The 13,252-nt window shown below is 33.5% G+C and overlaps 2 protein-coding genes across 3 annotated transcripts; both read right to left on the reverse strand.

The window, feature by feature from the left end:
* Positions 1–358: 358 nt before the first annotated feature.
* On the reverse strand, positions 359–8,794 carry LOC109537855 (pickpocket protein 28). The gene is made up of 10 exons (XM_019904784.2): positions 8,502–8,794; positions 8,196–8,435; positions 6,269–6,411; positions 6,115–6,217; positions 5,964–6,063; positions 5,754–5,905; positions 5,489–5,690; positions 1,107–1,377; positions 984–1,043; positions 359–925 (listed from the first exon to the last, which is right to left on the reverse strand). The coding sequence occupies exons 2-10, from the start codon at positions 8,426–8,428 to the stop codon at positions 471–473; spliced, it is 1,719 nt and encodes a 572-aa protein (XP_019760343.1). The 5' UTR covers positions 8,429–8,435; positions 8,502–8,794; the 3' UTR covers positions 359–470.
* Positions 8,795–9,921: 1,127 nt separating this feature from the next.
* LOC109537860 lies at positions 9,922–13,232 on the reverse strand. 2 transcript variants are annotated; one of them, XM_019904788.2, is made up of 9 exons: positions 12,971–13,232; positions 12,691–12,885; positions 12,474–12,638; positions 12,147–12,421; positions 11,987–12,093; positions 11,807–11,935; positions 11,623–11,747; positions 11,418–11,566; positions 9,922–10,173 (listed from the first exon to the last, which is right to left on the reverse strand). In XM_019904788.2, the coding sequence occupies exons 2-9, from the start codon at positions 12,878–12,880 to the stop codon at positions 10,015–10,017; spliced, it is 1,299 nt and encodes a 432-aa protein (XP_019760347.1). In that variant the 5' UTR covers positions 12,881–12,885; positions 12,971–13,232; the 3' UTR covers positions 9,922–10,014. The 2 variants fall into 2 exon arrangements, with proteins under 2 accessions (XP_019760347.1, XP_019760346.1); XM_019904787.2 differs by having other exon boundaries at positions 12,691–12,917.
* Between the last annotated feature and the right edge of the window lie 20 nt (positions 13,233–13,252).

Below are 13,252 nucleotides of genomic sequence, written 5' to 3' on the forward strand. Positions count from 1 at the left end.
TCCCATAACGAATAGTGTCGCATACTCTAAAGTAACGACAGCCAACACCTGAACATGGAGCTGTATTCTGCTTTCTTACTAGTATGTTTATGATATCCTTATTATCTTTAAAATATTGGATTGATGTTTAACTTTGATGATGATTTGAAATCATTCTCATTTCCGGTCTTCTGTGCCTCGAATCGTGATCAATTAACGACCTGGGATCACTCCAATAGTATTGTGAATTTTTATTCTTCAACTTTCAGCAACACAACATAACTCTTTTAACGCGATTAAATTTTCATACGTGCTTTAAGTAGCATATAAAATCCACGACTTATTAGGAGCGGGTATATCAACAAATAAATTGAAAAAATACGATCCAAAATTTTATTTGGGTATAATCATACAATATATCTAAGTCTAGCACGAATAGATTGAAATTAGAAAACACTATTCAAAGACCTAAATCCATTTTGTCAATAAAATTATTTTTTGTGAACATACATATCGTTGTTCACTAACTGCGGCGATCCCGACCAGTAATGTCTTCCATACTTCTTCACGTTGCACATCAGCTTTAAGGTCAAGAAATATATAACTTCTACAATTGAAAGAAATGAAAAACCCGTGAAAAGTCCCAAAATGCCGCCACAATTGGCAAGAAAGTCCGTTTGCCCATACAGCTCGTTTCGCTCAGAAGTGATAAATTGTTGCTCTTTGAAGAAGATATTGATTCTGGTGATTTGGACCCCAGGAAACTCACTCATATTGGCCTTGTAAGCTTGAAAGAGTTTTTCCCACATAAAATCTGCTTGAGAAGTTTCCGCATTGTAAACCAATGAGGTGCATCCCGGTAAGCAGTCACAATCAGACGCAGGGTTTTCTTCTGGTGACTTTTCCCGCTTTAAACCAGATTGTACTTCTCTCTGAAGCAGCTCATCTAAAAACAATAATTTAATCATTAACACATTATCTTTAACAACTACGAAATACTGTACTTTGGGCTTCAAACATGCAAACAATGCTGCCCACTCCACAAATTTCTGTTCCTTCTTCATCTAAAAACAAACCAACAACAACATAAAAAATCTTGCAGAACTGTTAAGGCCATCATGACCTACGTGGCATGTGGAATGCTACACATCCGCATTTATTTCGTGTATAATTCGTAAGGCATTCAACTTCGCAGTTCTGCTGTGTATAGCTTTGGAAATACGCTAAACGTCGCTCTTTGGGAAAGAAGCACTGTCTCCTATGCGGATCATAATCCCTCAAGCCATCCGAAGTGGTCATCATATCCGGTTTTACTGCCACCACTACTTCTTGATTAAGTGGAGCTCGGAAGTATTGCATACCAACTCGAGGTGTTTCAGCTGGATTATGCAGATGGATCTGGGAAAGAAAATAATTTGAGGATTGTCATTTTACCATGATGTTTAATCGATTTTTCCGGAAAAATCATAATCCGAAGACGCTTTTTACTAGTAGTATTAAAATGGTAAAATAGCGCAGAATCCGAACCAAAATGCCTAAAGCTAGGTGGAACTTGTTAATAGCTTTGTGATGGTTAAGCGGATAGCGTCCTAAGAGGATGGCAGTGATCCTGGACTAGTTATTTATATTTTGGCCTGTTTTCAGGCCTGTTGTAAGGTCCAGATCAAGATTTTAAGCAACAGCCACTAATTGAGTTTTTTCAGAAAAAGTCGGGGTTTTAAGAAATTTTCGGCGGTCTGGAACCGGACTGAATTCGATTTTCTAGAAGTAGATGGTAACCAGGGTTGTAGTTTTTCTTTGGTAGCATTTATGCTGCTCGCATGTGATTGGGGGATTTTATGATGCTAATTTTATATAACGGTTTTTTCGAAATTACTGCGCACTTATTTTCGTATGCTTTAGAACTTTCTTCCGTTAAAATAGGTAACTTTTGCAGGTGCTTCCAGTCCCTAATAACAGCGTTTTTATCTTGTCTGAACGATATAAAAGGTTTTGCGTCATTCTGAGACAGCAATGAAAAAATAAACACAAGAAATACTGTTAAATACGGATTTATAGCTTAATTTTAACCGATTCCCGCTAAACATAAAACATAACTGAAACGTTTCAAATGTGCAGTTATATTGCACAAATGTAACATATCACGGAAACGTTTCAAAAATGTTTCAGAAACGTCTTTAGCGCATATGTGATTCATAGTTCTACCGCCTCCCAGCACGCATGCCGTTTATTATCTTATAAAACATAACCACTTTCATCTCTCCGAACAACGCATTATTTGGGAGGTTGTATTATTTTATTTTTCATTATTAAATTACTTGACTGGTTCAGCAAAATAAGTGATAATATATTGATAAGTACCTATATTTTTTAATTGTAGAAACTTTAGTGTAGGTAAGTATATTTAGCTAAATTAGACCATCCAACTTAGACCATGTGGACGATGTTATGCTGTTCTCATTTCGAGTTGTTCAGTTCATTTATGTATTAAAAGGCTTATGAATATTATTTGAGGACAATAAAATGAGCCGAACAATAAAAAATAAATATTTCTAACAGGCATCTTTGGCGTTTGGTGTACAAGAACGTAATCAAACTATATAATACTAACAGTTCTGTATATATTGAATATTTTGAATACTCCATCTTAAACTGTACACTGTATAGGGCTGTATTATTATTTTTTCAATTTAGGTTGAGGTTGAGGCTGTCGAAAACGATGATTGATTATAAACTGAGAATTTACCCAACTCCAAAGAAGACTGCCGTCCTTTGCTTAGAGATAACTGAGTTTTAGAAATCATTTTTATTTCTGTGTGTTTGTGTTGGTTCTTGTTTCTTTATTTAATAAAATTTTTATTGTATATGTTTATGCCATTTGAGTTTTATTCATCAACTTTTCGAGCCTGTGAATTGTACATTTAAAACGTTTTTAAACAAGTTAGCTTAAAATGTTTTGCAAATATTTTTATGAAAATGTTATAGAATCATGAAACTACATAGGGATCCTTCTATGAGTACAAATATTTCAACTGGTGGTATATTTTTGGCCTCGAAGCACGGCAATCCTATAGTTCTGCTTCTAGGGCCATTATGTATCACCAATTAAAATATTTGCACTCTTCAAAGATACACCATGTATAATGTTACAAAATATTTATTTGCAACGTTTAAATAACGTCTAGCGCAACGCTTCAGTAACATTTCAACGAAACGTTTCTGCAATGTTTCAGCGAAACGTTTCAGTGAAATGTTTCTGAGGGCGGACATTGCTGAGCATATAGTGCAGGTAACTGAAACGTTTCTGGGATTTGTTATACGTTTCTGAAACGTTTCTGAAACTAAAAATTGTTTAGCGGGTTGTTATCAACCGTATTAAATATGTAATTATTTCAATTATAATTTGATAATTGTCACCTCGCTAAGAGCATGACACGAGTGATGAAAGAAATAAAGCACTTTAGAGATAACGGCCCATTCTAACAAACAAAATTATTCGATTGTAGCATTAAATATTACTTTATTTATCATGTACACACAAAGAAAGACACTTAGAGGAAAATAGCATTAAAAAAGGACCTCCGTAGGCAAAAAATTATATTCTTTCAAAAATTCGGGTACTTGGCATTAAATGTACTGGAAATTTTTTGATGAAAAATATTTTTCTTGGAAAATCGTCTATTCGGTATTAGTCTTCTTAAATATCGACTTTTTCAACCAATATTAATTTGTAAAAGATTTATGAAACAGTCGAACGCTTTGCGATTTTCAAAAAAATAGAAAATTTTAAAAATTTTGGAAAAAAAAAATTTGACCGCAAATTTGTTTAAACCTTTGAGTTGCTCCTAAAAATTTATTTAGGGGTTAAAAAATCTTTTGTTTCCAGGAATAATCAGCTCTTCAGGTCTTTAACTTAAAATTTAAACTCCCCTGACACGGAAGCGGTAACCAAAATGAACTTTGAAAACAATTTTTTATGGGTTAGTCTCAAGTCTATGGGTATTTTAATAGTTTTTGAATTTCTCGTTTGAGTTACAGGGTAAAGAGTGGAAATACAGAGCTCATTTCCTTCCAAACTGTTGCAAATACAAATTTTCTTATAGACAGGGAATGTGTCGAGAATACAACTTACTACTAGAATTCTTTACAAACAATCTCATATTCTGTTTTGAAAATGAGTTAATCGAGCTAAAAATCCAAAGCATTTCGTTTGGAACATCGTCTTCTCGACCTTCAAATCATCATAAGTTCCAAGTTTTTCAACCGAGTCCAATTTTCCGAGTTGAAGTTTTTATAGAAAATCGTAAGTTTTCCAACAAATTTCGAAATCGGCCCGATATTAATAGAGTCTTAAATCTACAAAGAAAACATTGATAACATTTTCCTTGAAAAAACAACATTTTGACCTTCAAACTCTTATAAGTTTCAACTTTCTCAACTGTCCCACCAGCAACAATTTTTAGGAAAAATCACTCGCTTTAGAAATAATTTTCAATGATCCAAATCGGGCCTGTATTAGGAGTTACGTATTTATTCATACTGAACGAACATTCATAATATGCGTGTCATTCGCGCTGATGTTTGCCATCATACAAAGTATTTATTTTCCTAAATTGTCTATGAAATTAGATTATCATTACTCGACATAAACTCAGCACAAGGGGGAGGTTATGACCCTCTGGATCCGCCCTTGAATGTACGTGTAAGAATGTCTGTTTTTTTCATTAATTTCCATTTTAGTTTAGTATGTGTATTTTCGCGACTAAATGTATATGCTTTGTACGAAAGTTTTATTTTTTATGGAGTTCTAGGAATGTTTATTTAAGTAATTTTCTAATTAATTATAGATCGTATTTTTGTCAATAAAAAGTGAACTTATTTATGCTTGTACACTATTTAGTTTTGATGATTAGAACCGATTCATTGTTTATAAAAATAGTGCTTGTTTTGAAGTCCCTATAACGCCACCTTTTTCTGTTGGTTATAGTGTTTTTACTATCTGCCCCATTCATTTAAATCCGAACTTTCTTCATTCTTTCTTCTACTAATATCACTTACATACAGGATCATAAATACAGCAGGAAAGTTACAGGCCATATAAATAACTCGAGGTTTTTCTGCAAACTCTTAATTTGTATTATTTGTAATCTGCAAGATGAAGTACAGGTTTCTGAACTATTATTTGGTCGTGATGGCTGATAGGCTGGAAACCCACAATTGAAGTGATCATAATTTGATTTTGAAATCTGTATCAACGTACATCAAAAACAATACTTTTTTGTTACTTAGATATTCGATTACATTTGAGGGCGACGTCCAAATCAAAGACATTTATTGAAAATACCGGTAATATTGGCTTATAAGCACAGCTATCTCTTATCATCGATTGAGGTTGGCATTAAATTTTCTATATTTTTAGGAAGTGCACTAGCAAAATATTTCGGTTTATTCAAAGCTCAAATAGTAGCTTCTTATTAAGAAAAATAAACTTTTTAGAGAAATACCTTACCTTAAATCCTTGAACTGGTCCTTTACAAATATAATCCAAGTCTTGCTCGTAAGCTCTGAGCAGCAGTAGAAAGCCTGATGTAAATCCTGCTGACATCGCTCTTCGCGGGTAAGTGCTGATAGACGCACTAGCCGGATACCCATCTTCTAAGTTCCAACCTTCCGACTTTCTGCCATGGTTCATATAGTCACCAGGCAGAAATCTGCAACATGATTAATTTATGTTAAATTTCTATCGTTTTGCGAGTATGGAATTGAATACTCACACATTATTTTTTAATAACTCTGTTCTATCCAACATGTTGAAAGTGTAGCAAAGACCTTCTTCGGTCAGTATTGGAGTGAAGAAGTCGTAGCAGGAACCGTTCAGAAGTGTGTATTTGCATTGCCAGAGCATTTCGTCAAACTGAGGGGCAATCTGGAAGAACATCGGGGTGAAACCGTTCCTTAAATTTAAATTTTAATGCAAAACTCACACCCATCAGAAAATTGATTGTGTCATAGTCGGTTGTGGCATTGCCTTTGTTGTAGAGATGATTATCGCACATAAGTGCAAGGTCGGCAAATTTTCGTTTTCTAAAATTGACACTCTTTTTATGCTTTGCCAGCTATACAAACAATACTCACTCTTCCTCTGTCATCGAATTATTACCACCAATCATTTGATGGTAGAAATGGGTAAAATTGTATTGTGTTTGCTTGGCTTTGGTTTCGGAACATACAGTAACAGCTAAGATGTTTTAATTAATTATGTATAAAATCAACATTAGTAGTTACTTACCTGGAAATGGGACCTGCCAAACAGGTGTAGGACTCCGAGCAAAACTCACCAAAACTGGCGAAGTGTCCCATTTTATGTAAGTTTGAATGATTAAATTTATGCAGATATACAATGAGATGGAAAATAGTATCAACCACCATAATCTTAAACAAGCGGATAATTTTATTAAGATGCGCAGTATTATTAAGCGCAGTTAATTTTTGTAGCAGAGAAAAAGCTTTTCCTAGAAATCGTTTTAGGTTTAAATTGTGTCAAAAATATGCAAAAAAGTTTCAAACTGCTTCTATTTTTTTAAATTCAAAGTTCGACGAAGTTTACGACAGAATGCAAATTCTGGTTAAATGCGTATGTAAAAGTAGAAGCACTTGAATGTTTTGTTTTAGTCCCAAACGGTTGCCTGTAAATTAAACTTCTTTTGAGAAATCCTTAGTCTTACATTAGTACGGTTTTCATATCAGCCTATAAACCTGAAACTAAACTCTCCCTAATATGGTGTAATAAGAAAATATATCTAAGACATTACAAGGCTTGCATCGACCAAAAGCTATATTTCGTCACAACTTTATTTATAGTGGAACCATTTTATTTTTTACCAATATGATTTAAATGTTACTTACGAGTTTTTACAAAGATTTTTCGATATAACAAGAAATCGTTTAAGAATAATTACTGCTGTTGCAAGCACGAAATTAAACAGTCGTATTTTGCCTGTAGTAAAGTCTACTAAACAGAAAAGAATGGTAAATCGTTCAATTTCGAAAAGGTGTGGAAAAATAGCTGATGATGCCACGAAAACTAAAATTTGTCTGTCATAGAACTTGCTGCTTTTAACTGAATAATTTACAACTTTTAATTTTTATCCGTTTGGTAGTTTTTTTTGCGGAGTTTTTGCAGATCGTCGATAATGAAAATGGCTCAATTTCGAAAGTTTGTGGAAAAATGGACTTTGATGCTTTTAGTTATAAAATCAGTAACTTTCAGTCTTAGGCGGGAAGATCGAATTTAACTTTTACGAAACCATTGGCGAATTGCCTATTGCATGCGCCTATAATGAATGTATTTAAATTTTCGCAGCAAACCCATTACAAACCGCCTAAACTATTTTGACAAAAATCGCTCAAGTTTGAAAATTTACCAATAAATTGTTGATAATGCCACCAATGCAAAACTTCTAGTTCTTCTAGTCTTAGAAAAAGATAAATTCTTGAATTTATAGCTTTTCCGTGAGTATACATGTGTATTTTCATATAAATTAATGAAAGTGTTTTTTTTTTCTTTTGTCATGATGTGTGAAAATTAATTATCATGTTACTCCACATGTGGCAGCAATTGATGTCTTGGTTCTATCCTCATGTTTTTTTTGAAGCTGCACAAATGTTTCAAAATGATGTTTTTTAATTTGTTATTTTAATTCTGTTTAAATTTGTGTTTGATTTTATAAATTCTAAGAGAATAAAAGTAACAAAATAAATAACATCATCACAAAATCGACATAAATTACTGCAACCCAGGTATATTGTTAATATTGAAATTGCAAAGACAGTCAAGAAAACACGTAAATGATGAAGTTTTATTAACGTGGAGAACAAGCTTTAAGATGAAGATACGGACATTGTTTGCCACTAGTGTAAAATGGAGTTCTTTTCTCCCAAACGTATGTTACTAATTCTTGTTCCGTATTTATCTGCACGGTTTTAAAATATTTTATAAGGCGAATTTGAGCCCGTCAAACGAAGCTTTCTCACGACTTTTTCAATCCACCTGTGCATATAAAATATCTAAAGTTATTAATTACTGAGGCTCGATCGTTATGCTCTGGAATAATCCCAATTGTAAAAATTTATAGTTCTTTTACATTTATTTATCATTTTTTTGTTAAGCAAATACCATATTTACATTATTTTCAAAACTTGACAAAATACGTTACCGTTCAAAAATGGTCATTTGCTGATCTCCCATATACTTAAATCCATGTATCCCAGTATTATTGGAATATTCCGCAAAATACTCGTAGAAATTTTTGCGAAACCCAGGAAATGGTCTTCCCGGTTTCTTTGGAATTTCATCGTCGGTGGTTTTCTGATGCCGCTTTTTAATGCCTCCTTCTTCCAGATCCCTGGATTCTGCATCATTTGAAGTTCGTTCGTCGGGCGATACCATTTTTTAACTACAATATTACTGTATATTTGATTGGCCATAAACAAACAAATTATTAATTAAATGAATTACTTACAGTAGATGAAAAAATGTTGTTCAGTCGTGTGTGATGCGTTTCGGAACGCGCCAACAGGTGTGAGTAAGGGATATTCTGGCAATTTTTCTAGGGCCCGTCCTATATGAAATTGGAAGCAAAAGAGTAGATTATCCGCACCAGTAACGCGCTCAAGTAAATCGAAGCTAAATATGTGGAATAAGTAAGACCATATCTATTACGTCTTCCAATGTAACTGAAAAATAAAAATCTGCACAAAACTAGCTCACTTTGAAATATTAAAATAGATTTGATACGTCAATACCATGAGCCGAACGTCCATGCACTATAGAAATTAACATACTTTGCCATGTTTTATCTTAAGGTATGCTCAAGTGTGCTTTTATTAATTAACATCTACCCATATTTCATGTCCGAAAATAGACGCAACATTAACTAAAATGGTGATCGTTGAAATACCATGTCGGACAAACCAAAAAAAAAAACGGAATATAAATTAAGAAAACATTTTTTTGCATTTTCACACTATATTTGTTGAAATATTTTTCTATTTGAGTATTGACAAAAAATCAACCGCGATGTTTGTGCTGAAAATTAATAAAACAAACAGTTTGTTCTAGAGACTGCATGCAGAAAACATTTGAGGAGGAACAGAAAGAAGCATAATCTACTCGGTTGCTTTTAAAAATAACAGATTTATTATATTTAAAAGTATTAAAACACCATATAAAAATGTGTGCATATTACGCTCCCATTTAGAGATGGTTTGTATATTTTGTTAGCTTTTGGTTGACGAACTTAACATTAATCATAATCATTAAAACCCGTAGAGAATAAAGTGCGTGTTCTAATAGCGAAAATTTGCCTTTCATTCTGCAATTTTGCATTTTGGACAAATATTTTGAAATACTGAAGAACTTGAGTGGTTGTAAATCCTCGAAAGATTATTTAGCGAAAATTTAAAATTCTATATCTTTAATCAAATAAAATATTTTAACCAAAATCGGAATAAACGTGTATTTTCCATTTGAAAGGCAGCTATTTCAAAAGGCTACTGTCTAAGATTAAATTTGTCTTGGTCTTGGTCTTGGTTTATTACTTTTTTGCTTCTCTTAAATCAGGCATTTGCTGGTCCAAAAACAATTTTTTTTAAAATGGCAGTTATTCACTTTTGTAAACAGTTTTGGTGCATTTTTTCCTATTCCACTTAATTCCGATTATAATTACAAGCAATAATAATCCAAAAGTTGCATGCTCACAACTCTTCAATTAAGTATCGTGAATTCAGCGACAATCGCACACCCTTACACGGGGGAGTTTGAAATGTTGATAATTTAGCAACATGTTTTATTAATTACATCTTTCTGTTTATTGTATATATTAGACTCATATTAAAACACTCCCTTGTTACGCCTAGTTAATGGATCCACCTGTTAGCTGCTCGTGTCGAATAACAATTTTATTTGTTGGTTTTTTTATCGATTACAAATAATTCGGAATGTTATAGCTAGAGTAAAAGGAAATTTAATTGTTATTATCCACAGCCGCCTCCACAGGCACCCTTTTTGCGAGGACGTGGAGGTCGCCTTTCGTGGATAGTCGTGGTCGTTTGCTGAACCGTTTTTTCGTCCAATCTTCGCATGGTACGCATTTCTGGATAGTCTTTGTCTCGGGTTTCACCAAACAAGGTTGTCTGGAAAATATTATAATATAATTCACGCATCTGGGGTTTAATTTCAAGTAAATTCACAGAAATAGTCTGAAAAAATGTTTATCAGCATTCCACATGATGGGCAAAATTAAATGAATAGGAGTTTTTAGACCAACTTACAAACTATTTTTTTAAATTTATATTTATACACGCTGTGCTACGCAAATACTGCTGTTTGCTTTCCTTTTAGGAACAGAAGTTACGAATCTAGAAGTTCTGAGTAGGAAAGAAATTTTTAACTGAGAAGGTACAACATGTTGTTAAATTAAGTTATTGGCTATTTTTAGCAAAGAACTGTAAGTGGGTTTTGTGTATTTGAAAACATACTAATATATCTATATTATTTAGGATGTGGTTTAATTTCAAAAAATATGTACAGGAACTGTAAGTATTTGTTAGACTTGCCCATTGAAAAAAGTATCAAATAGAGAAGCACTATGTTGTTGCTAAATTGGGCTAAAATTGTGCTAAACAATGAAATAATAAACTCTTAATTCAACTAGATTTTTCGACAATTAATTTTTTTTCAAAATAGTAAAAAAATTCATATGGTATTCTTTTTTGTAAAATTTTGTGTACATTTTTAAAAATCTTTGATATTTTACCAAAAAAACTGTTCTATTTGTTATAAATAAATTCCTTCGTAAATGGCTATAAATAAATATAAAATATAAATATAGATTACTTAAATTAACTTAAAGAATGTTAATTGTTTTGTATCTGAAAAAATATGTAGGTTTTAGCTATGAATAAATGCTGGTAGTTTAAAAATATTTCAGTTAATATACAGTGAGCAACAACCCCGAAATGCCAGAATTGGAATATTGAGAGAAAAGTAAGAAAAATATTTGTAAAGGATTTGTTTAATATTATGTGCCATAATTCCTATTATGACATATTAAACTAACAAACTTAAGCAAAATTAAACTTTCATTATATTCATACAAAAAATCCTATAAATTTAACTAAAAAATAATCTGCTTAACTTTAACGGTTTTTTTAAATCTATTTATTAAATCCTAGAATTTGTCGGACAGTGAACGGATTTGTTACAGGACACAATATTTGGGCATTTTCAGAGGGCAAAAAAATTATTAAGACGCAGGTTTTTGTCATCGTCATTTTAAATCGGGCCGTTAATTTGAGGATAAATCACTCTTATGTTTGTTATTAAAATATTTTCTCATGTTTCCCTTCTTCATTATTTTTAGTTAAGAAATTATTACCTCTCTGTCTGGTTCTCGTTCCCTACGCCTCATTCTCCTCTTCTCGTCAGTAACAGCCCGACCAGCATCAACCAGTCGTTTTGCTGCTTGTTCTTCAATGCCTGCCGCAGTCCTTGAAGACCAACCGTCTGATTCTTTGTGTCGAGTTGCTGTTGATAATTCATATTAATCGAAACAGTTGTTTTGTACATTCAGGTTCATTTACTGGTCTTTTTCGTGTCTTCCTTCACACTTGGTTTAGTCATTCGTATGGCCTCGTCCTCTTCCAGTCGAATATATGCTTCTGTTCTCACAATGTTCTTCCCTAGTACTCCTTCCAGTTCATTCAGTCTTAAAAGCGAAGAAAATGTTAATTCTAGGTTGTTCGTTGTTTAAATGAATTTCCTTACTTTTCCTGCTTTTCCTGTTCTTCATCTTCCAGATCATGCATCCTCTGTTCAATAAGCTTGCTCTTCATGGACGCATGAGTGTTATCTCTGTCTAGTTGGTTCTTCAGATAATCCAACCTGGCGTCCAACCTGTTAAAAAAAGGGGGTTATCGAAAATTGATTCCTTTGAGCGGAAATTACCGTCGATTTTCTTCGGCCAATCGTTCTTCTTCAATTCTCAGCCACTGCAATCTGTGGAACGCTTCTTGTCTTCTTTGCAGTTCAACGTCTTCAGCATTTCGCTCGATCTGCAAAAGTAAATGTTTGATGAAAATGGAAAAAAGTGTTGCGCTTTTTTTACTAGAGCAGGAATTGGGCAGATGTAGTTCAAAAATTCCGTTTTGTCTTTTTCAAATTTCTCAAAATCGAATTCGGGAATCATTTGGAATATTTCGCTAATCATCCACATCATTTTGCTGTTGAACATGTTATTGCGTTCCTGATAAAAGTTGGTTGCTTGAATTTGCTCATTCACTAACACGTCGCTGACATCCTGGGTCATGGTTTCGTACACTTTGGTTACTAGTTTCCGGAAGGAAATCAGGTCATCTTCCATGACTTTTCTCATTATTTCCCCTGATAATCGCAACTTTAGTTTAAAGTCTTTGAGGCGTTAGACCCAGATTACCATTATCAGCAGTGAACTTTGCGACTAAATTTACAAACTCCTGAACTCGAATCTTGGTTTTGCTCTCTTTCAAGTGCTTTAGAATCGCTGCTAACTGCTTCTTATCTTCTCCTTCCGGATTTCCTCTTCGCATTATCTTCTTGCGTATTAGTTCAAAATCCAGTTCTAAACCAGAAAGACACATTTTGAGGAAGCATTATTAAATGTAGATACTCACCCTTTTTCTTTCCGACAATACTCAAAGCCGGCAATGAAAATTCGATAGTTTTCTTGTCAGTTGCCTTTTTTGGATCTTTGTTTCTATCATCTTGTTTCGCTTTTTCTGGAGGCTTATTGAGAGGTTGCTGACTGACCGAACCTGCTCGAGATGGACCAGCTTGCGGCTGGCGAAGTTGCGAACGTTGCATTGTTTCTATTAGTAATAATTCCTTCAAGAGTTAAAATCTGGAAAGACCGAGCGAAGTAGAAAGTGCGTATTTCAGATTTAGCGGACTTACTTAATCGTTTATAGGCAGGGACAAATTCTTTTCAAGGCGCAGCAGAGGGCAGATACAATAATAGCTGTTGCTATGCAGGCTATCAAAGTACCATTCATTTTCCATATGCGATCAGCAGCACATGAGGGACAGAGTCCAGAGCAAATTGATCCAGGTTGCAATAATAAGGGTTTCCAAAAAACAGACGAGCATTCTTTTTAAAGCATTACTAAACGGGAAATTTTGAAAATGACTGACACTTAGCTACTGGTTGATTTATTATTAATAACCACTGGATTTTAA

The sequence above is a fragment of the Dendroctonus ponderosae genome, unplaced genomic scaffold, assembly GCF_020466585.1.
Source record: "Dendroctonus ponderosae isolate FM_Combo_2020 unplaced genomic scaffold, Dpon_F_20191213v2 Dpon_F_20191213_2, whole genome shotgun sequence".
NCBI lineage: Eukaryota > Metazoa > Arthropoda > Insecta > Coleoptera > Curculionidae > Dendroctonus > Dendroctonus ponderosae.

What these genes read in the sequence shown, in the direction of transcription:
- LOC109537860 (XM_019904788.2), bottom strand. Translation starts at nt 12,880, where the DNA reads ATGCAACGTTCGCAACTTCGCCAGCCGCAAGCTGGTCCATCTCGAGCA. An exon ending in AAAGTTCACTGCTGATAATG is followed by an intron (nt 12,422 to 12,473) that starts GTAATCTGGGTC and finishes TGCGATTATCAG; the next exon opens with GGGAAATAATGAGAAAAGTC. An exon ending in GAACAGGAAAAGCAGGAAAA is followed by an intron (nt 11,748 to 11,806) that starts GTAAGGAAATTC and finishes TTCGCTTTTAAG; the next exon opens with ACTGAATGAACTGGAAGGAG.
- LOC109537855 (XM_019904784.2), bottom strand. Translation starts at nt 8,428, where the DNA reads ATGGTATCGCCCGACGAACGAACTTCAAATGATGCAGAATCCAGGGAT. An exon ending in AATTCGATGACAGAGGAAGA is followed by an intron (nt 6,064 to 6,114) that starts GTGAGTATTGTT and finishes TGTCAATTTTAG; the next exon opens with AAAACGAAAATTTGCCGACC. An exon ending in GACCAGTTCAAGGATTTAAG is followed by an intron (nt 1,378 to 5,488) that starts GTAAGGTATTTC and finishes TTTCTTTCCCAG; the next exon opens with ATCCATCTGCATAATCCAGC.